At 40.8% G+C, this 23,268-nt stretch overlaps 2 protein-coding genes across 6 annotated transcripts in view; both read left to right on the top strand.

Annotated features, from left to right (window-relative positions):
• Positions 1 to 21,392, top strand: part of LOC116253821 (DNA repair protein XRCC2 homolog) — a 65,594-nt gene extending 44,202 nt beyond the window's left edge. For 4 of the 5 annotated variants that reach the window (XM_031628772.2, XM_050077958.1, XM_031628771.2 and 1 more), the window contains 4 exons: positions 15,955 to 16,066; positions 20,801 to 20,837; positions 21,001 to 21,098; positions 21,204 to 21,392. In XM_031628772.2, the coding sequence (XP_031484632.1) occupies positions 15,955 to 16,066; positions 20,801 to 20,837; positions 21,001 to 21,098; positions 21,204 to 21,227 (271 nt within the window). In that variant the 3' untranslated portion in view covers positions 21,228 to 21,392. Of the gene's footprint in view, positions 1 to 15,954; positions 16,067 to 20,800; positions 20,838 to 21,000; positions 21,099 to 21,203 lie in introns of those variants that run through there. The other variant, XR_007573456.1, reaches the window with a different exon arrangement.
• Positions 5,116 to 6,568, top strand: LOC126410078 (uncharacterized). Its single transcript, XM_050077957.1, has 2 exons — positions 5,116 to 6,150; positions 6,444 to 6,568. The coding sequence occupies exons 1-2, from the start codon at positions 5,121 to 5,123 to the stop codon at positions 6,485 to 6,487; spliced, it is 1,074 nt and encodes a 357-aa protein (XP_049933914.1). The 5' UTR covers positions 5,116 to 5,120; the 3' UTR covers positions 6,488 to 6,568.
• Positions 21,393 to 23,268: the final 1,876 nt, after the last annotated feature.

Here is a 23,268-nt window from a genome sequence, read left to right as displayed (position 1 = left end):
CCCAAACTAGGGCCTGGATCCCCCCTAGACCCATTGGGGCTTCAGGCCCCTGCCCGACGCATCATGTGCGTTAGGGCATAGGAGCATCGGGCCGCTCGACACATCATGTGCATTAGGCACAAGAGGGTCGAGTGGGGCCTGATGTTGCTCAATGCAGGTGGCAGTCCACAGGGGGCCTGTCACCTGTGGGCCGTCGATAGGTTGCCAATGGGTGGCAGTCACTCGCCATTGCCTGTTTCCTCTCGGTGGTGACCGTTTGCCATTATGATAGCCTGGGTGGTCGCAATGGCCACCCCATGACCCACGCCCAAAACAACGGGGGTGGGGTTTCGGGTTGGAGTTTCTGGCTTTGGGACACACCGCCGGGGGCACCATTAGGGGTGGGAAGAGGTGGCGGTGGTCGGCAAGCTCCCGGCTGTGGTGGATGAGGTGGTAGGTGGTGCTGAAGGGCAGTGGCAATGGTAGAAACATTTATGGCAGTAGGGTGAAGTAGAAAATGATGTTGGGTACTGTTAAGTTTGTACATATGGATCGGGTCACCCAGACTCGACCCATTTGATCCACACGCCCAACACATCATGGGCAGTGGCATACTTGTAAATCTTATTGTTATTTTGTGTATTTTATGATGTACCCTAAATCGTAATTAGTATATAACATCATTGGTTGCTGCTCTCTTTCATCTCTCTCTTGCTTCAGCCCACTTCTCTCTTCCTCCTCTTGCATCTAACTTCATTCAGTGGTTTGGTATTAGATATCAAAATCTTACATGGTATCAGAGCAGGTTTTGCCACTAAGAATGTTCGGTACGAATCTCTAATTTCTGCCCTAATCTTTGTTTCTTTTCTGCTCTAATCCTCAAATCTCTATTTTCTGCCCTAATCCCCAAATTTCTGCCCTAACCCTAATCCCCAAATTTTTTGCCATAACCTTCCTTAATCCTATCGTCTACCCTAATCTGCCCTAACCATACCATCTGCCCTAATCTGTTCTAATCTGCCCTACCGTCAGCCACCTAACCCTAATCTCAAAATTTCTATTTTCCCCCTATTTTTTTATTATTGCATTTATTTATCCCCACCGCAATTCCAACATCTTGTCGTCCAATTTCCTCTCCCAAATCATCTCACAAAAGCTAAATCATACCAATTATTTGACATGGAAACATCAAATAGTCCCGTTCATCAAGAGTCATCGTCTCTATGGACATCTCAATGGCACCATACCTGCGCCACCTGAATGGATTATGTGAGAGGTGAAGAATGCTGCAGGGCAAGTTCAAGAGACCATTGCAGAAATCAATCATGAATATGAGATGTAGATGACTCATGATCAATCTCTCCTTGCTTATATCACCTCCACACTATCAGAGGAAGTTTTGGCAGGTGTTGATGATGATCTTTCAGCACTTGAGTTGTGGAATGTACTTGCTACCACTTATTCTCAAGTATCAGAAGCGAGAATTCTACAATTCAAGAGGCAATTTCAAGATATTAAGCGAGGCACACGTTCAGTCTTGGAATATATACATGAGATGAAAAATGCCAGCGATCAGCTTGCCATCATAGGGCATCCAGTCAGTGACAAGGACAAGGTACAATAGGCTTTGAGTGGATTGGGGCCAGAATTTGATGTTTTCTGCACTGAGGTATTGCATGTTCTTCCCTCTTTTGAAGACTTGAAATCAAAATTGATTCAGCATGAAGCGAGTCGTGTACAGCGACATGAATTAGTTCATTCTGGCGGTCACAATGTATTGGTCACTGGGACCCATGCTTTACAAGGAAGTCGTCCAATAGTTTGAAACTCACAGGCAGGGATGGGGAGATGTATCCTTCCTACACCTAACACAAATGCATAGGCAAATGTACCACGAATGATACCTACTTGTTTTTATTGCAATAAGAAAGGTCATGTGAAGTCAGAATGTTGGCATAACCCACAGAACAAGGGAAAACAGGTCAGGTGTGACAATTAGGCAGCAGGGTCATCTGTTTCGAACACGACTGCGGCATCGAACATTTCCCCTGATATGCAGCAGATTCTAATGACAACGTTGTCTAAAGTCAATCTCAGGCAAAATGAGGAAGGGCAATGGTATGTGGATTCTGGTGCTACAGCTCATGTAGCTAGTGACGCAGGTAAGCTTTCTAGTGCTCTCCCTTATTTAGCTAAAGGCTCAGTCGTTACAGGAGATGGTTCCCATCACAAAATATCACATATTGAAAATGCACACTTGTCCATGGCTCATTCCTCAATACCCTTAAAGAATGTTCTTGTTGTTCCAAATGTCAAGAAAAATATCATTTCTGTGTCAAAGCTTATTGATGATATTCATTCCTCTGTTGAGTTTACTCCTTCTGTTTATGTTAGATGCTCGAACCAAGAAGACATTCGCTGAGGGTGTTCGCAAAGGAGACATGTACGTCATTGAAGAATCTCCAAAAGTGTCTAAGTCTTGTGTTTCAGATTCATCCTTTCCCAATCATAGTGAAGTCAATATCACAGAGTATGATATGTCATCTTTTTGGCACGGTCATTTAGCACATTGTAGTCGGTCTTTCATTCAAAGTCTTGTTGTAGACGGACTATTACAAAAGTCCAGTCTAAGTCCTATCAGTGAGTCTAGCATGTGCTCAAGTTGTTATATTTGTAAGATCCATGCTCTTCTTTTTCAATCAATAAATAAGCGAGCTTTGAAGTTATTTGACACCATTTATTCTAATGTTTGCAGGCCTGCTCCTATTTCTTCCTCTTCCGGGAGTAAATATTATGTTGTTTTCATTGATTCTTATTCTTGTTACACTTGGATCCACTTCATGAAAAGCAAATCAGAAGTTTTTCGCTTGTTCACCCAATTCCACGCCTTGGTCCAAAACAAATACTCTAGTAATATCGTGCATTTCCAATGTGATGGTGGTGGTGAGTTCATTTCAAATGAATTTATTGAGTACTTACTAAATCATGAGATCACTAAACAGATTTCCTGTCCACACACACCACAATTGAATACACACACCACAATTGAATGGTATTGCTGAAAGAAAACATAGGCACATAGTTGAAAGTGCTCTCAGTATGATGCATAACACTGATGTGCCCATGACTTTATGGACTGAAGTCGTCCATACTGTTGTTCATGTTATTAATCGACTGCCACTATCCATGCTTGAAGGAAAATCTCTATTCTTTATTTTACATCAAGAACAACCAAATTAAGATGAGCTATGTGTTTTTGGATGCATCTGTTATGTTCATGTTGATGTTTCTTTGAGAAATAAGTTTCAAGATCGAGCTATCATGTGTAGATTTGTGGGTTATGCAGAAAATTATAAAGGCTATCGCTTCTACAATCCAAAAACTGGACGTGTGCATATTTCACGACATGTTGTTTTTGATGAGCTCAGGTTGAAGGATTTAAAGGAGCCACATGCAACACTTAATTTTAGAAATGATGAATATGACTCATGGCTGAATGCTGAAATATTAGACCAAAGAGTTGATACACACCACGCACAAAGTGACAGAACTATTGATGAGCTCGAAACAGCCACAAACACTCAGATGGACAGCATACCTTCATCTACTCAGACCAACAACATAAGCATGACTTCACCTAATCGGTTTTCAGGAGTGGTGTATAATCGACGATCAATTCCAGCTGATCCGGAAACTGACACTACTTGTCCACGTAGATCAGAATGTGTGCTGCACCTTATTGATAGATGGATAAGTTATGGTAATTTCTCTTTCGATTTTCAGCTTTTCATGACAAAATTGAACAAAAAGGTGAAGTCAAAATGCTACGAGCAAGCGTGCAAAAGCAAACATTGGATCGAGGCCATGAATGAAGAAATGACTGCCTTAAATGAATGTTAAACATGAGAGATTGTTCATCGTCCAGATGGTAAGAATGTAGTGGGCTCAAAATGGGTTTACAAACTCAAGTATAAACCTGATGGAAGCATTGATAGATATAAGGTTCGACTCATGGCTAGAGGCTTCACTCAGCAGTATGAAGAAGATTATGATGAGACTTTCAATCCAGTCATCAAGATGGGAACGATCCGGGATATCGTCTCTCTTGCCATCTCATATGGTTTGAATTTATATCAGGTGGATGTTAAAAATGTTTTTTTTCATGGCTTTCTAAAGGAAAAAGTTTATATGGAACAACCTCCAAGATATGTTTCCAATGATTCAACCAATGAGTGTAAATTATAAAAATCACTGTATGGGCTTAAGCAAGCATCTCGTTCATGGTTCGATAGATTTTCCCTTTATGTACAACGGGCTGGTTTCCTCAAAAGTTGACTTGATCATTCCTTATTCATCTATCATTCAGGTGAAGTTACCACTTGGCTACTTATATATGTAGGTGACATAGTTCTTACTGCCAAACTCTTCATGTCATATGTTAGAATATGTTGCTGTGGGAACCGGGTCCATTCCTGGACCCGGTTCTATGGGGCGCGGGTACCGAGGCGGGCTCGGTACCCTAGGCGGCTTCTCCTCTCTCCCTCTTTATATTGTCACTTGTGTTTAGTGTTGAATTAAGTGAAATATAATTTTCTCTCTCCTAGGGTTGCGGTGAGCCCCTAGGTCAGAGCCTCCCCGTGGTTTTTCACCTCTTTCTGAGGTTTTCCACGTAGATTGTGTGTTCGTTCTCCACTCTCTCTCTCTTTGTGGTTCGTGTTTCTACATGGTATCAGAGCCAGCGGAGTTGGAGAAGCGTTTTTTCCGAGAATCGTCAAGTTTTTTCGTCGCCCGACGCCGTTGAAGTTCCGGCGCCGCTGCTGCCCTTGTGACGTCGCCCTGCTCTGCCGCCGCTGTCCTTTGTTCCGCCGCCGCCGTTCTCTGTTCCGGCGCCGCTGCTGCCCTTGTGACGTCGCCCTGCTCTGCCGCCGTCGTCCTTTGTTCCTCCGCCGCCGTCCTCTGTTCCGCCGTCCTCTTTTGTGCCTCCGCGGTTCTCCGTTCGGCCCGTTCTTTGTTTCTGCCACCGTGGGTGGCCTCTGTGTTGCGCCGTCGCCTGCTTTCCGTTGCCGCTGCCTCATTCCCGCCCCCGTCGCCGTTGCCTCATTCCCGCTGCTGTGCCTCTTGTTGTTGTGTGCTTATTTGTGATGGCAGAAGCGATGGGGACTCAAAAAGATGCCGTTCTTGACACGGGCAGTGCCTCCAAGACTGAGAACGTGCCGATCCAGGTCACCTCCATCCGTCTGACCAAGGACAATTACCTATCTTGGTCTGCCGCTCTCGAGATTGGGATTACTAGCCGTGGGCGTCTCTCTTACATCACTGGCGACAAACCTGCGCCCATCAAATCTGATCCTCAATGGGCGACGTGGGCGTTGGAGGACAGCCAAGTGAAGGTGTGGATTATCAGCTCCGTGTCATCCGATATCCAGCCCCTCATTCTGCGGAAGCCGACTTCTTTTGATATGTGGACTGTGCTTGCAAAGATGTATGGTCGCAAGAAGAGACATCTGCGCACCTATCAGATTAAACGCAGTATTTACTCTCTGACACAGGGTGATTTGTCTGTTGCTGCCTTCTATGCTGCCCTGAAGACTAAATGGGAGGAGCTAGATTATCATGTGACTGATGAGTGGACGTGCGGTTCAGATCATTCCCTCTACTGGGAAAAGGAATGGATGGACCGTACGTTTCTGTTTCTGGGAGGCCTGCGGGATGAATTTGAGTCTATTCGTAGCCAGATTCTTAATGGTGATGAGATTCCGGGGATAGAGGAAGTATATGCTCGTGTTGAGTCTGAAGAACAACGTCGCCAGGTGATGCATCTTGACACCGGTCATGGCCCTTCTGCCTTTGTCAGCCGTGCCGCAGGGACTGGGCAGCGTCCTGCCCGACATTGCACTCATTGCCACAAGTTGGGGCATTCGGTGGATTTCTGTTGGGATCTTCATCCCGAGAAGAGACTGGTCAGAGGTCGTCCTCCCTCTGGCAAGCGTAGCCCTTCTGTGTCTGATTCCAGTCAGAGCAATTCTTCTAGTGGTGCAAAGTCCAAGTTGTCCCCTGCTCAACTCAAGGAGCTACAGGCGTACATCAGCCGTCTATCTACTACCCCTGAGGAGTCCTCCACGTCTGAAGGGGCTCAGCTAGCCCAAGCCCTCGTTGCCTCGACTGATCAAGGTAACCCTTCTCTTGGTGATTGGATTGTTGATAGTGGAGCCACTCACCACATGACAGGGGACTCTAAACTCTTTCAAGAATATCAACTTTCCTCTGGCAAGCAACGCGTGTCTATGGCAGATGGGTCTTCTATCTCTGTGGCTGGGAAAGGGAGCTTGTCCCTGTTGAACAAATACCGTCTCCACAATGCCCTGCATGTTCCAAATATTCCTGTGAACTTACTCTCTGTCAGCAGTATTACTAAAGAATTAAACTGTAATCTGATTTTCTCTGCTGATCATTGTTCCCTGCAGGACTTGGTGACGGGGAAGAAGATTGGGATTGGTTCGGTTACTGATGGGCTCTACAGGCTGCCGGTACAAGTTGCTTCAGCATTGATTTCTGCCACGAGTGGTCACTTGTCTGGTGTGAACGATAGATCTACTGTTCTGCGATGGCACGAGCGACTTGGACATCTCCCCTTCCAGTTAATAAAGAAGTTGTTTCCTCATTTGTTTGCTTCTGTCTCCATTGACTCCTTCGCTTGTGAAGTGTGTCAATTGGCTAAACATGTCAGGGCTTCGTACCCTATTTCTTTGAATAAAACCACTCATCCGTTTGCCTTAGTTCATTCCGATGTTTGGGGTCCTTCTGGAGTACCCACGTGTGGTGGTTGTCACTATTTTTTGACGCTTATTGATGATTACTCTAGATGTACGTTCGTGTACTTGTTGCGAGAACGTAGTGAGGTTCCAGCAGTTGTGAAAAACTTTGTTGCCTTTGTTGAGACTCAATTCCATACTACTGTTCAAGCTTTCCGTACGGATAATGCAAGGGAATATGTCTCCCAATCCCTTGATGGATTCTTGAAAGGCAAGGGTATTGTTCATGAAACCTCTTGTAGTTATACCCCTCCTCAAAATGGTATAGCTGAACGTAAAAATCGTCATCTATTGAATGTTACCCGGGCCATTATGTTCCAACGTCATGTCCCGAAGCGGTATTGGGGTGATGCACTTCTCACTAGTGCACATCTCATTAACCGTATGCCTACTAGGGTGTTGGATGGTCAGTCTCCTTATTCTACCCTGTGGCCCACTCAGAATCCGTGGCCTCTTACTCCTCGTGTCTTTGGGTGCAGTTGTTTTGTGCATAATCATAGCCCTACTCTCAAAAAACTTGATCCCCGGTCTATTAAAGGAGTTTTCTTGGGGTACTCTTCCACTCAGAAGGGGTATAAATGTGTGGATCCCACTACTTCCAAAGTGTATGTTTCGAGGGATGTCACATTTCATGAACATGAGTCGTATTTTTCGGTGAATCCTCTTCAGGGGGAGTGTCTTGGGAACAAAGGGGAAGAGTATTCCTCTAACCAGCTGATTCAGTTTATGGAGTTTTTGGATTACAAGGTTAGTCCCAGTGTGATTGACACGGTCACGGTCAGTAATGAGAAGGGCAGCCATATGGAAGGGGTCACGGTGGATGCTCAGCCCACTGTTGCCCGGGATCACTTGTTTGGCCAGGTTTATGTCAGAAAGGAGAAAGTTACAGTGGAAGATGTTGGTGATGAGGATAGAACCAATCCCAATCCTGTGATCTCCCCGGATGACCCAAGTCCATCGAATGAAGAGCTCCCCATTGCTTTGCGCAAAGGCACCAGGTCATGTACTTCTCACCCTATTCAGAGATTTGTTTCTTATGCTAAGCTCAGTACAAATTACAAATGTTTTATCACAACCTTATCCAACGTTGTTATTCCCAGGTCGGTGGATGATGCTAAGGATGATCCCAAGTGGTTACATGCTATGACAGAGGAGATGGGTGCGTTAGCTAAGAACAAAACATGGGAAGTTGTTGATATCCCTAAAGGGACACACTTAGTGGGTTTACAACGTGAAGTACAAACCTGATGGCACTGTAGATCGATATAAAGCTCGTTTGGTTGCAAAGGGGTTCAGCCAGAAGTATGGGATCGACTATCTTGAGACCTTTGCCCCTGTTGCAAAGTTGAAGACCGTGAGGGTTATTCTTGCTCTTGCTGTGCACAGGAAGTGGCGCATGGACCAGCTTGATGTTAAAAATGCGTTCTTGAACGGCCATCTGGAGGAAGAAGTCTATATGAGCATGCCTCCCGGGTATGTTCAAGAGGGAAAATGTTGTCACCTCAAGAAAGCTTTGTATGGCTTGAAGCAGTCGCCTAGAGCTTGGTTTGAGAGACTAAGGATCGTTATGAAGTCTACTGGGTACAAGCAAGGAAATGGAGATCATACCCTATTCATAAAGCAGAGAGATGGTCTGGTGAGTCTTCTCCTTGTCTACGTTGATGATATGATTGTCACTGGCAGTGATGAAGAAGAAAACAGAAAGATGAAGGAGAGATTAGCTAAAGAATTCGACCTCAAGGATCTGGGTAAGCTGAGATACTTTCTGGGGATAGAGATTGCTCGATCAGAGACAGGGCTGGTTATGAATCAAAGGAAGTACACTCTTGACTTACTAAAGGAGACAGGTAAACTTGGTTGTAGGCCCTATCTTACTCCTATAGAGTCGGGAACTAAGATAAGTATCAAGACGGGCACTATTCTGGATGAGGAAGGAAAAGGGCGATATCAGAGGCTAGTAGGTAAGCTTATCTATCTTACTCTAACTCGCCCTGATATCACGTATGCGGTAAATGTGCTAAGTCAATTTATGCATGCTCCCACGGATTGTCACTGGAAGAGTGCAGAAAGAGTGTTGGGATATCTAAAGAATGACCCAGGAAAAGGACTGTTGTATACTCGACAAGACAAACTTACTATTGAGGGCTACTCAGATGCAGATTGGGCAGGTTGCACTGACACAAGGAGGTCTACTACAAGGTATTGTATCTTTCTTGGAGGTAACCTAGTTGTTTGGAGAAGTAAGAGGCAAGAAGTATGTTCGAGGTCTAGTGCTGAGGCTGAGTACAGGGTTGTTGCAATGGGGGTTACAGAGATGCTGTGGCTGAAGATTCTTTTGACTGATATTGGTGTGGAACTGGGAGATAAAATGAAGATGTACTGTGACAACAAGTCTGCGATTAATCTTGCCAATAATCCAGTTCTACATGACAGGACCAAACATGTGGAGATTGACCGTCATTTTATCCGGGAACGCATTGACTCAAAGGAGCTGATTCTGCCATATATGAAGTCTGAAGATCAAGTTGCAGACGTCCTAACTAAAGGGCTTTGTACTTCTTCATTCGAAAAGAATGTTAGCAAGCTTGGCATGTTTGACATGTATGCCAAGCTTGAGGGGGAGTGTTAGAATATGTTGCTGTGGGAACCGGGTCCATTCCTGGACCCGGTTCTATGGGGCGCGGGTACCGAGGCGGGCTCGGTACCCTAGGCGGCTTCTCCTCTCTCCCTCTTTATATTGTCACTTGTGTTTAGTGTTGAATTAAGTGAAATATAATTTTCTCTCTCCTAGGGTTGCGGTGAGCCCCTAGGTCAGAGCCTCCCCGTGGTTTTTCACCTCTTTCTGAGGTTTTTCACCTCTTTCTGAGGTTTTCCACGTAGATTGTGTGTTCGTTCTCCACTCTCTCTCTCTTTGTGGTTCGTGTTTCTACATCATATATCCCATGTTAAGGAGGTATTGCAACAAGAATTCAAGACGAAGGATCTCGGCGAACTACGGTATTTCTTGGGTGTTGAGCTTGATAGAAAAGGTGACACATTAACTCTTACACAGCATAAATACACTCTTGATATTTTGGATAGGGCAGGTATGAAAAGTTGCAAGCCCATAAATATACCTAGTGTTCTCAACTCAAAATTAAATGCATCTGATGGGACTGATGTCACATCCTAACCTTTTTGACCCTCAAACACATTTTTTTTTTTAACCTAAAGCATTGAAGTGTGACGACACAACAATTCAAAAGAAGTAGCTATGTCATTCAAAACAATGAGGCGAACTTTCATTCATATAACAATTTTGATTCATACAAAATCACATCTAAGTGTGACAAAAATGCCCCAAAACATAGAATTGATGTCTAACAAAAACAAGACATCAATACAATCAAAATAAGATGCGCTGGCGCTACAAAAGACCCAAAACCTCCCTAGTAGGACATGAGTAAAACCATCTGCTCAACCTACTACCCCTGGTCCACCAAAACCTGAAAAAAATGAAACAACAGAAGGCTTAGCCTTCGCAGTATGACAACAAGCCAGGAAAATTTCAAACCCTCTTAGGTAGGGTTCAAATCTGAGAACAATCATAAAAACAATCTATCATCATGTGGTGTCAGGGCATAGCTACATCATTTGCCAAGAAAATCCCTAACATAGACCACGACATGTAAAGGCCACTCAAGGGCCACAGTATCACAATCTCAATCACATGTAAGACATGCTTAAACATTTCATTTCATTCATATCATTTACTTGCCCATCAATCACATACATTCGTTCACACAATTCAATCACATACTTTCATTTTCATTAGCTTTAGTGAATTGACAGTTTCTGTGAGTGCAAACACAGGCACGTGCACACCATGGGTGGCCCATAGCCGAGAGACAACCCCCATGGTGGCTCATAACGGTATGGATCCATTCATCCGCTGCAGCAGTAGAGCACTCATCCATGGATGTGTGAATTCTAAGGAGAGATACTCAGTCTTCCCTAAGACACCCAGGTTGGGAAGGCGGGAACCCAACGCGCCAAGCACAACACACAACAGTACCCTGGAGCCTTGCACTGCCTGCCAATGTTATCCGTATCGTACGATACGCACGCGTATCGTACGATACGTATCGTATAGGTTGAAGAAACCTATACGATACATGTTCAATACACGATACGCATGCGTATCGTACCCGTATCGGCCGTATCGTACGATACGGGAGAAAACATAAAATTCTTTATTTTTTAAAAGTTTAAACACTCCTTCCTCTCTCTCTTCTTGTATTTAAAGACTCCAATAGACATAGGAGGGAGAAATTTTGCGTATTTTCATAAAAATTAACCGATGATTCATCGATTTGGGAGATATCATCGTTGAATCATGAAATATGATAACTGTATGTTTGAACTTATAAAATTCTGATGTAATCTAAGTCCTAAAACTCCAAGACTTAAACTCTAAGTCCTCAAATTTTATAAAATTTCTTATTATGTTAATTTGAATATTTGATTTCTTATTTTTGAATGTGTTGTTGATAGTATACACATGAATGTTCCTTATGTATGATGATCTTTTTTATATTTGAATACATTTTTTATTTTTCTTGATTTCTGATTTTTTGTTCATTGTTTTCAGATTTTTGAGAATTTTTGTCTATTTTTTCTGATTTTTAAATATTTTTTAAAATTAAAAAATTAATTTTACGATACGTTACGCTACGTTTACGATACGTTACGATACGGCGTATAGGTCGGCCCGACCGATACGCGATACGCTACGCCTTTTATAACATTGCTGCCTGCGCTTCAAACAGGCAAGACCCGTGACGAAAGTGGGACGTCTCCCAAGCACATTGCCACAACCCACTGGCCTCTCATCTCTTATTCTTACATTATTATCATTACAAATGCATAATCACAAAATGACTGGCTAGCTCATGAGGTTGGTTCACTTCACGAGTGCACCCACACCTCCAATTGCCTCCACACGAGGTCTACATATAACATTTAACAGTCATAGCTAGCTGTCATACAATATGGGTACAATTACCCTTCAATCCATTCATTTGCATTATTGCCCACAACAATGAATATGCAACAAAATACAACATTCATATCAGTTATCACATCAATCATATCTTTGAAAAACTTAGCCAAACCACAGAGAGTAGTCTCGATTTGCGATTGACTCGTAGCTATCTTATGCAGTTATCATTCTATGATGCTTTCTAATGCATAATTGGGGTCGAGGAGACACTCGACTCGATACCCCGCTTCATTTGTCCTAAACAGATATCAATTCTAGCATGCACATGCAAATGCGTAACATTTTCACAACATGTTTCTAATAGTCTTTCAAAACAAATCATATCATGTATCAAATCATTTGCATGCATACACACATTTGTTCACAAAACAATCCATCAATCACATCAAAATCCTAGGATCCCACGATCCTAGGAACACACACATTCACACATTTGCCTAGGCATGGATTTGCCTGGAATGCCGCCATACCTGTCGTGCGCCCTCAAAACCCTTCAAAATGGCTCGAGCTTCGAATCTGGTCGCTCAAGGTCGACGAAACGTGCCCGGTGTACTTGCAGACATAACCACAATGTAAGATTTCTACTAGTTACCTTACGATCCAAACAAACATAAAACAAAATCATTGAGGCACATGTCATCGCCTCAAGAAGGTGTCGACGGGTAGTGTCGACCTACAAGCCCTCCAATAGGCCTCCTCCCAACTTCTTGCCATTGCCACCAAACGTCAAAACCCAATGCTTCGATCAATCCATCCTTAACACATTCTTAAATGCTTTCTATAGTTAAAGCATCTTTCCTACAAATACACCCAATTTACATGTTCTTCTCCAAATACGCCCGTTGACAAAATCTTGTGCCACATGCTCATCAAAACGATTCTAAAACTTCTCACCCACATCAAATCTCTACCATGTTTCCCTATTGCTTCGAAAATCAACACCTCAAGCTTAAAAGATCAATATATACATGAATCATCGCTTTTCCAACATAATCCTAAACTTTCCCCAAAAAGCCAAGTCGCTAACATGTGTCCCTAAACATCAAATTCTAACTTCTAGTATGCTCAAACAATAATTATACATGCTCTAACAGAAAATATTCAACAATTTAGGTTTCATTTAGCCTTGCTCACCCCAAATTTAATGTCCAAATTGCCGCAATGTTCTTGGCAGCCGCCTCAAGCGTTCGATCAAGTGCCAATGCCCAAAATTGATCGCTGCCTCCACCACTAACACCTTCTAATCGCTGTTATGAGGAAAATAACACGTCCCCCAAGCTGGAATCCTATCAAACAGTGATAAAATCAGTGAGGAAGAGTGTTCGGCTGGGGAAAAGGGGAAAAACAAACAGAAAATGGGGAGAGAGAGCTCAAGTAGGGAGCGTGTGGGCAGGGGGAGGCGCTGACAGAAAGGGGAAACAGAGAGAGAGAGGGTTCAGACCAAAAAAAAGGGGAAAACGGCAGTGAGGGTGAGTGCGTGAGAAGGGAGAAGAAAACGCGAGGGTGAGAGTGAGTGAGGAGAGGGACCGTGCGGGAGGGAGCTAGCGGAAAGGAAAAAGAGAATGACAAGAGAGAGAAAGAGAGAACATGCGGCAGAGAGGGCAAGGGAGCATGGGAGTGGTGGAGAAGGGAAATAGCACGAGAGAGAGTGTTTACCCAAGCGCCGCCGCCGCTGTCACCGCCGTCGCCGTTGCTCAAACCTCCGCCTTCTTCTTCTTTGTGTTGCGGTCGTAGCTCAGGGAGAGTCGAAGAGGGGAAACGAGGGAGAAGAGGGAAAGACAAGGGAGGAGAGGGCGACGTCAGGACCCTCTTGCGCGTGGAGATCGAGTTCGGGTCTGGACCCGCTCCAACCCGACCTGAAACATGAACCGAGCGTTACAACTGATGCCTACCCAAATCCTAGTTTCTATCGGAGTATAGTTGGCATGTTGCAATATCTCACTTTTACACGCTCAGACATAATATATGTTGTGAATCAAGTCTCAGTTTATGCATGCATCCACAGAAGGGCATATGGATGCTACTAAACGTATTTTGCGTTATCTTAAGGCTACTCTTGGGGATGGACTCATCTACACAAGACAGTCAACCGTTTTGCATGGCCACAACATTTCTACTTATACTGATGCAGATTGGGCAGGTGATCCAGACGATAGACGATCAGTTTTCGATTGTTGTCTCTTTCTTAATTTCAACCTTATTTGTTGGAGTAGCAGAAAACAACGGGTAGTTGTCAGATCTAGCACTGAGGCAGAATATAGGGCAATGACTGCAGGGACAGCTGAAGCTTCATGCTTACGTCATCTGCTTGGAGAACTTTCTCTTCCCATTGCTCAGTCATCTCTATTTTGTGACAACCAAAGCGCGATCAAAATTGCCTTCAATCCTGTTCTACGTAATTGCACTAAGCATATAGAGATTGATCAACACTTCATTCGTCAAAAGGTTGCGGAAGACGAGATTGTTCCCACTTATATACCCACGTCTGAACAAGTGGTTGATCTTTTTACCAAGGGACTCACAGGGCACCATTTCTGGGAATTGAAGAACAAGTTGCGCATGATCAAACCCCATGCACAACTTGAAGGGGGCTGTTAAGTTTGTACATATGGATCGGGTCACCCAGACTTGACCCATTTGATCCACACGCCCAACACATCATGGGCGGTAGCATACTTGTAAACCTTATTGTTATTTTGTGTATTTTATGATGTACCCTAAATCGTGATTAGTATATAATGATAACAAGAGGAATACGTCATTGGTTGTTGCTCTCTTTCATCTCTCTCTTGCTTGGACGTGCAGCCCACTTCTCTCTTCCTCTTGCATCTAACTTCATTCGGTGGTTTGGTATTAGATATCAAAATCTTATAGGTACATGGGTGGCCGCCTACGGGTGGTGGGTGGCCAGTGACGTTGCTGGTTATTTTTCTTTTGATTTATGATCGTTCCTTGGGGCTTCAACCATCACGAAGATCAAGAAAAAGACCTGGGCTCTAATATCAATCTGACCCAGTGATCAGAGTTCCTTACTCTAATCCTTACAGGCAAAGCATCAGAAAGCAAAACCAGAAGAGCAAAATGCAGGAAAACAAAAGGAAATTCAATAACAAAAAGGAAATTAGGGTTTTCTGATCAACAGTTAGCCCTCAACAACAAAACAAAAGAGGCATGCCCCTTAGATCTGGATTGGATCTCAGGTCCAACAATAAAAAAAATCCTAACGCATAATAACATAAACAACCAAGTAAACCAAATCCAAACCCTAAATGGATCTGATTTTGGGATGTGACTTAACTCTAAACTACACTACGTCACATTTAATAGCCTATGCATCAAGTTTATCTCATTTAGGACTAAAGATATGCATGAACCATGTACAACCAAAGACTTTTGGAGGATTTGAAACAAAGATCTGTGAAGATAAATCAATTGAATTGGTATTTTATCGTCAATGGCTGAGGAGGGTAATCGATTGGTAAGATAACAAGCAGTAAGGATGGATCACCCCAAAAGTAAGCAGGCATATGAGTTTGCAGCGTAAGTGTTTGGGCTATATTTATGCATTGTCGATGTTTTCTTTCAGGAACTTCTTTTTGTTGAGAGGTATGAGGGCAAGTGAATTGAGGGCATATTCCATATTTTGAGGAAAATTGCATCAAATTTGAATATTTAAATTTGAGGGTATTATTAGTGTGAATAGACTTGATATCAATGAAATTAAACTGAGTTTTATTTCAACGATGAATATTTGAGAACACAAGTAACCCCAAACCTTTCTTTTAACCAGAAAACCCAACTAACTCTTGAGAAATCATCAACTAGAACAAGATAATACCAAAATTAAAACCTATTAGCAATACAACTAGGTGCCCACACATCAACATGAATGATATCAAATGGACCTTGGGTAGAAGGACTCTGACTAACTGGATAACTACTTGTAGTATGTTTGCCCAATCAGCAGTTTGCCCAATCGGCAAGCTTCACATTGAAAGAACTTTGAGACTGAAATCTGTGGAAAAATACAACGTAGCTTGGACATGAATTTTCTATTGAATTTTGTTTTAATGTTCAAAGTCAATTATTTGTAGTTAACTATGTCAAGGTGTTCCTTTACAGGAATACCTTTCAAGGCGCATCATCTGGTAGTATAAATTCTAATAAGTCCTATGGAAGCCACAATCGTGCAGGTTTTGATTTGTATAAGGAATATATGCCTCTTGCATGGCAGGTAGATCTCTCTCTCTCTCTCTCTCTCTCTCTCTCTCTCGCTCTCTCTCTCTCTCTCTCTGTGTGTCCATGTTTAGCTTGCTAGTAATCTTAGGCATTGCAGTCAATAAATAATTTTCTCCAAAGCTGTTGAAGTGTTTGTTCCCACATTCAGAGGAAAAGTTGGCAAGTTTGGCAATAAAAGATTTTGTGTATGTGGGGGTATATGGAAAATTGTCATGTATCCTTGCCTGGAACCCATGTAAGTTCCCAGCCAAAACAACCTAGTACTATTCATTATGCAAACAGAAGACCACTCACTCCCCTAAGCACAAAAAGTCTTGTGATGCACAGTAGATACTTTTGTATATCTGATGATACAAGAAACTGCACTCATACGAACACTTGGATGCACACTGTATGTTATGTTATTCAGGTACGTCAAAGAGCCAAACATCTATATGGAGTTGAATCCTGTAGATTTCCATGATAGTTTTGAAAATCATTTTGATAAAAATTTACTTTTGGATTCGATCTGGAAATTCTGATGTTCGTTTCAACTTGACTTTTAACCAAGTTATGGACAATCTACATTCTTGAAACAGGAAGTTCCATAAATTTTCATGTTGTTCATTGGTCTTGAAACAATGCTCTTAGACCATGCTGGTGAGGAAGTGTCTCTAATAGTCACAACTCACAAGAACAGTCACCCAGCAAGAATAGGCGCTAAGGCCACAGAAGAAGAAGAATACCTCTTATTCGATCACTAAACTGCTGTAAATTAACAGCATAAGTTGTAGTTTGAATAGTGGCCTATTTAGGTAAAGAAGAATTAAGGAAGAGAAAAAGGCCATTAAGAACTAGCCGTTGGACTTAGTTCCAACGGCTCCTTTAGTAGATGCTGGAGCTAGCCAACGGCTATACAAATAATCGAAAAATAAAAAATAAAAATAAGACTGTAAAAATACAAAAATTCCTACATAGAAAAAAAACTTCTTTGTCGAAAAGATAATGATTTCATTTTTTCATGTATGCAATCATTATGCTTGAAGTCCTTGATACAAAAAGTCTTGGTAGTTGTCATCATAGATAATTTTTTAATGTTGGGATGACCCAATCTTTGATGCCAAGTATTGATGTCAACATCTTTGACAAGATTACAAAAATTTTTCTTTAGAATACATAAGTTGTTTATGTAGTAAAGACCTCCTTTTCTAAAACCTTCCTCAATCAACTTCCCAGTTTGGTTTTCTTGCACTAAACATTTACTTGATGAGAAAACTATATCAAAACCAAGATCTAAAATTTGAAAAACATAAAGTAAATTAAGATTAAGTTAGGGTACATGGCTAACTTTTGGTATGAAAATTTTTTGGTTTTCCCCAAATTCCTTTTCAAAAATTCCAAAAACTTTAGCTTTCAAAGATGTTCCATCGGCGGTAAATGCACTTGAACCCTTTTTTGTTTGTTCAAACTTAAGAAAGAATGATATATTAGGTGTCATATGAAATGATGCTCCATAATCTAAAAGTCAGGGACCACACTGGGAGTGGTGGAAGTGGATGCTATTGTTGCTAGAGCTTCGGGATTTGACTCCTTTATGATAGGTTGAATAGCCATCATGGTTTTGATTCAATGTTTGACAAAATTGACGCAAAATTGCAGCCTTCATTTTGAACATTTGCAACGTTCTTTTGATCAAATGATCTAGAGTTGCCTTGCCCATTTTGAGTATATGTTCCTCCCCCTCGATTGAAGTTTCCTCTATAGCTTTGTGGTTGTCCTTCATTGTTATTTCTCTTAAGTTTTAGACAATGGGGTTTTATGTGATCCAGCTCATGACAAAAATGACAAGTATCTCTATATTTTCCTTTGTTTTGATTCTTAAAGTGAGGTGGTCTATAAGTTTTAATATTGCTTTTGGGTCTTCAAGCAGTTAAAACTTTATCTTCTTCCCGTTTGGATACAAGAACACTATCCACCTCTTTTCTCAAACTCATTCTAGTTTCTTCTCCACTTAACTTGGTAACTAAGTCACAGTGGTACGCCACTTTTAGTGGCGTACCCGTACCGGTACGGCGGTACAGCACGGTACGTTTGGATCTGGATCCGGGTCGGATCCAAATCCAAACTACATTATAATTTAAAAAACTCAAAAAAATTGCTTATCTTTTTATTTTTTTATTTTTTTTTTATACTTTAACATAAGAAGTCTCGTTATTAATGATGAAACATTGATAATTTATTCATTATGAACCTTTTTTATTGGCATTTTTGTTACAACTTGTGGTTTAATTATATATAATAATTATTTTTTGAATTATTTATATGTAATAGTCGCCGTACCCATACCCCCGTACCCGCATCCGTACCCGTACCGGTACCATTGTGACATAGCTTGGTAAGAAGTTGATGAATGAGTGGAACAGAGGCTAAAGACAATAAAGCGGACCTTGTTTGTCCAAATTGGGGCCTTAGCCCTTGAAGAAATTGAAAAAAAAATGTAAATTCATCATGCTCATCTCTTCTAATTTCATGACACTTGCAATCCATTCCAAGTTTGGAGCTGAGTTGGTCTAATTCATTCTAAACACTAGAGATTTCCATGAAGTAATCTCTTACACTTTTTCTCTTGGTTTGATGTTTTGAGCCTTTTGAAGCAAGATATTTTCAGGCCATATCCTTTTGAGTGAACATGCCCTTAAGATATTCCCACACTTCACTTGCTCTCTCATAGTACATGAAATTTTGAGCAATTCTTGGTTCAATACTTCCGTAAATCCATTCTTTAGTTTTTGAGTTTTTAGCCTTACAATCATATAGTTTTTTGTAATATTCACTCATAGCATTTTGCCTTTCTACTTCATCAAATTCTTTCTCAACACCATTTTCAACTTTAGTTAACTTGAGACAAGGAGGAATAGTCGTACCTTTTATGATGCCCCATAGATATTTCCATTTGATAAGCATTTCTAAGCATTTGGCCCATAAAGTATAATTGGATCCATCAAGCATGTATAGAGCGACATAGCTTTTACCTTCAAATGACATCTTGGAGTCTTCCATAAAAGCAAACTTCAAGAATTTGAATAATAATCTCCAAGGAAGACAAAAAAGTTCTAGTAGAAATTTCACCAAACAGTTAGTGAGCAGCAATAATAATCTTCAGAAAATGATGATCAGCAGAAATGACGATTTTGGCTTCTTGAAAGCACAGAAAAATTCTTCTAGGTATTTCACAAAACAGTTGGTGAGCAGCAATAATAATCTTCAGAAAATGATGATCAGCAGCAATGATGATTTTGGCTTCTTGAAAGCACAGAAAAATTCTTCTAGGTATTTCACAAAACAGTTGGTGAGTAGCAATAATGGTCTTCAGAAAGTGATAAGCACAGCAATAAAAGACTTTTACTCTTTGAAAGCACAGAATTTTGAAGCCTGAATCTGCTGAAATCAGGCACGTACTTTAAGTGCAGCGAAGAAAACTGCCTATATTCGGCAAAACAGAAAAGTGCAGAGTGTACCACAGTAGAGATAATGAGCCGAATAGTACCCAACTTGGCCACAGGAGAGAAAGTCTCAAAGAAGTCAATTCCATATGTCTGGGTGTATCCCTTATCCACTAATCGAGCCTTATATCTTTCTACGGATCCATCTGAATGGTACTTGACTGTAAAGACCCATCTGAATGGTAATTGGTTTTAAATGAATCCACATAAGTGCATGCTTTTTGGCACTCTATGTGATAATGTCAGTTATATGGTGAAACTAACTTTATAAATATTATCTCCATGTTTGAAAACCTAGAAATAAAAAAAAAAAAATGTGTCTTTTGGATAAATTTGTTTGTAATAATCCAAAATCAATTACCATTCACTACGTGAAAAAACATGATTTGCTTTGATTTCAAGGTTCTGAAACATGAAAGTCACATCTATATGGCTAGTTTTTGTGAACCATACCATATTCTGCTGAAGTGCATTGCTTTGACCTTTGAGTGTATAATGACACCTTTCTCTCTTTCTCCCTCTCCCCATGATATTTTCCCACAGATGCACACACACACATGCATATATATATCAAAATTATCATCTCTGTTCAAGGGCATACCTAGCTGAATATATCTGTCCTAACTGTTGTTTTTGGGAGATTAACTGCATGGATGTGATCTCTGTGTTTGAAAACTTGGAAGTGAAGAAATCATGTGTTGAGTCCATCTTTTTCAGTGTGCTTAGCTTTCTCAGCTTATACAATCTGATTCATACATCAGAGATCACAGCCATGGTCATGCGGTTAGCTCTTGTAAAACTGCAGTGACGACAAAATTATATAACTAAGGGTGCATATACATGAGCTTAGAATAATACTTCTGAGTGTGTGTGTTTTGTGAGCGAAGAGAGAGAGGGGGGATTTTATTGGGAAAAAACACATTTTTGGAAAAACTCCATGGGAGGACCTTGTCCAGATACTGGCTGGATTTATTTTAATGACTGAATTTGCTATTATAATTTTATGCACAGGATATTTTATTGTTTCTGCTCATAATGGATACTGTATTCAGTCGTCTGTGTTACCTGATTGAAATGAAAGACGGATTCATTTGCAATAGTTCATATGTTAGTCTTATAGCTCTGTTACCATCTCATGAATTTTGTCCCCTTTAAGTTTTCATTCTTTCCCTTCAAATTCAGTTTTCTTTTGGCCATGTTGTTTCCTCACAATTTTGAAGTTACTAGATGTTTTCTTGTTTCTGCAGGCACTTGTTACTCAACAGGTACTTCTACAAGTTAAGGGTGAGTTTCTGCTGTGGCTTTTTCCACAAACTTTATTAACTTTCTTTTGTGGTTTGAGTTCACTGAAAGTGAAAAAAATGGAGGAAGAATCTGCTCATGTGATCTTGACCTTTCTACAACTATGTTAAGAACCTGCAAAGATAAATAGTAACTGGATGTGCAGGAGACAACATTGTCAGAGATGAGAAGAGCTTACCAATATATATGTCAACGTGGCTGCTGCCTGTGCTGAATCTCTCGGACATGTTTGTAGTTGAAGAGGTACGAAATGATAATTTTTTCATGCTTTTCACCTGATATTTATGCTTTCACGTTTGATATCTTGTTATCTGTTTCATCTAATCCTTGGACTCGCTTTTTGTGCAGGCTGGTATCTCCTTGCTTAGTTGAGACCTCAACTACTCCTATTTGAATATGGAATTTTACCTTTTATTGTTCAAATACCATTTATATGCCGCACATTTACTAACTTATTTTTTTTATGAAGTTTCACTTTTTCAAAAACAACATTTGTGCAAGTTGTGTATGTAATATGTAATTTCTCTTGGTTTTCAACTTCTGCGGAAATCCTGGGAGTAGACTATTAGGCTGCATTCTTCCTACATCAGGTTGTTACTGACGCATTCAGGTCTCCAACTCCACGAGAAAAAAAAGGTTCTATCTGTTTCATATTCTGATTAGTAAGCTAGCTCTTTCAAGTGCACTGGTATTAATTATAAAGTAAAATGCCTATGCATCAACATGAATACAAGTAAAGGGAAGATTCATATAGAAATAGAGCAGGGGCTGTCACACACACAGATAGATGACAATTTTGTGTGAAACGAGAGTATTGTATTGGTCACGTCTGATCAATTAGATTGGATCCATATACGAAGAAAGAAATCACTTGTTCAAGTGGGGAATTACGAGGGACGCGCAACAGGAGAAAGCGTAGTAGTTTGTGTGATTACAAGTCTATTAGATGGAGTCATATTTTCAATGAAACCTATTTTGATTTATTTGCATGTCTTCCAAATATTGTAATCGAACCACCTTCTGACGAGCGTGCATGCACGCACACGTATCCCAGTCCTTGCGATCGGATTAAATAGATAAGTTGGTTCCTTTTTGTGCTGTGAAAATTGTATGCGTTTTCGGGGGAAGGTAATAAATTGTCTAACCAAAGTAGCAATTTACATTCGAAGATCATCAGGTGAAACTTAGTTGCCCCTGCTTTTGTTTTGGTAACATGTCCCATCACACTATGGTGATAACTATATATGAACTAGTCTATGATTGATGGCTCACGCTAGCCGCTTCTTAAAAGCTGGGAGCACCGTGAATGTTTGAACTGGCAACCGTTCGGGTGTTGATATAGGCCATGAGTTCTGAAGCAGTCTGCTTTATAAGGCATGCCTTCAGGGCACTCTTTACTTCCCAATAAAAATGAAATTCTAAAGACTGTGCAAGTGCTTGTAAAAAAATAACTTTTTACTGATACATAATTAAATGAATTTCCTTTTTCAAGAAAGAGAGAGAGGGAGACTTCATTTTTCTCACCCTTCCTTTTTTTTCTCTTTCTTCTCCTTTTTGTTTGTCTCCCTTTCTCTGCTTTTTTTTTCTCAAACTTAACTAGGGTGATTCAGACCCTATCTGACTGGACTCAGTCTGTGCGATCTAGAACCTTTGAAAATCGGATGTAAAGGAGCTGAACCTTGAATTGTGAACAGGGTTTTAGCCGATCTGAGTTGACTCTGGTGATTCTCAAGTAGGATCGCTAAGTTTTGCTAACTATGTCTAATACTATGTAATGGTGAGTGTCTTTAGTGACGTCAATCGATCTATTCGAATTAGATATATTCTTAATAGCATCATTTTTTGTTATATTTACATATTTGAATTCGAATGTGGATTCAAATATGAACAAAAAAAAAGTCACAACCAAAGCTGAATCCAAAATTTGATTTCATAGTATGAATCTGACTTAGGCCTGATTTTTACATTTATATTTAAATCTTAATTTTGAATTGAATCTGATCGATTTCCAACATGTAAGGGCATTGAATGCATGATATTTATTTAAAAATAACAACATGAATCTGAATCCAATTAGATATTTATGTGTATCTACATCTGAATCTGATCGGATGTCATTTCTTAACTTTGAATTTGAACTGATTTCTTTATCGGATATTAAGATTTTTTTTCATAATAGATTGTTTTGAAGCAGTTCGGTTGATCCAAATCAAACATATTGACATCCCTTAACATCCTTGTCACATGCTTATTCTTTACTCATTCACGTTGTTTTGGCATGTGTCATGTGCATGTTTTTCCACCACTGGCTTTTGTCGAGTGTCGATGTCCTTTCATGTCTTTTGCTAAGTGTGCCTTTTTGGTATTAGACTTTTTTTTTTGCCTTTTTTTATTTTGGTTTTTGTGGTTTCCC

This window comes from Nymphaea colorata, chromosome 5 (assembly GCF_008831285.2).
Source record: "Nymphaea colorata isolate Beijing-Zhang1983 chromosome 5, ASM883128v2, whole genome shotgun sequence".
Lineage (NCBI taxonomy): Eukaryota > Viridiplantae > Streptophyta > Magnoliopsida > Nymphaeales > Nymphaeaceae > Nymphaea > Nymphaea colorata.
This window is presented reverse-complemented; position numbering and strand designations above follow the sequence as displayed.

Bases quoted from the DNA above. Each gene is read 5' to 3' on its own strand.
- LOC126410078 (XM_050077957.1), top strand. From the start codon at position 5,121: ATGGCAGAAGCGATGGGGACTCAAAAAGATGCCGTTCTTGACACGGGC. The intron at 6,151-6,443 runs GTAACCCTTCTC...TGTTCCCTGCAG, and splicing joins CGTTGCCTCGACTGATCAAG to GACTTGGTGACGGGGAAGAA.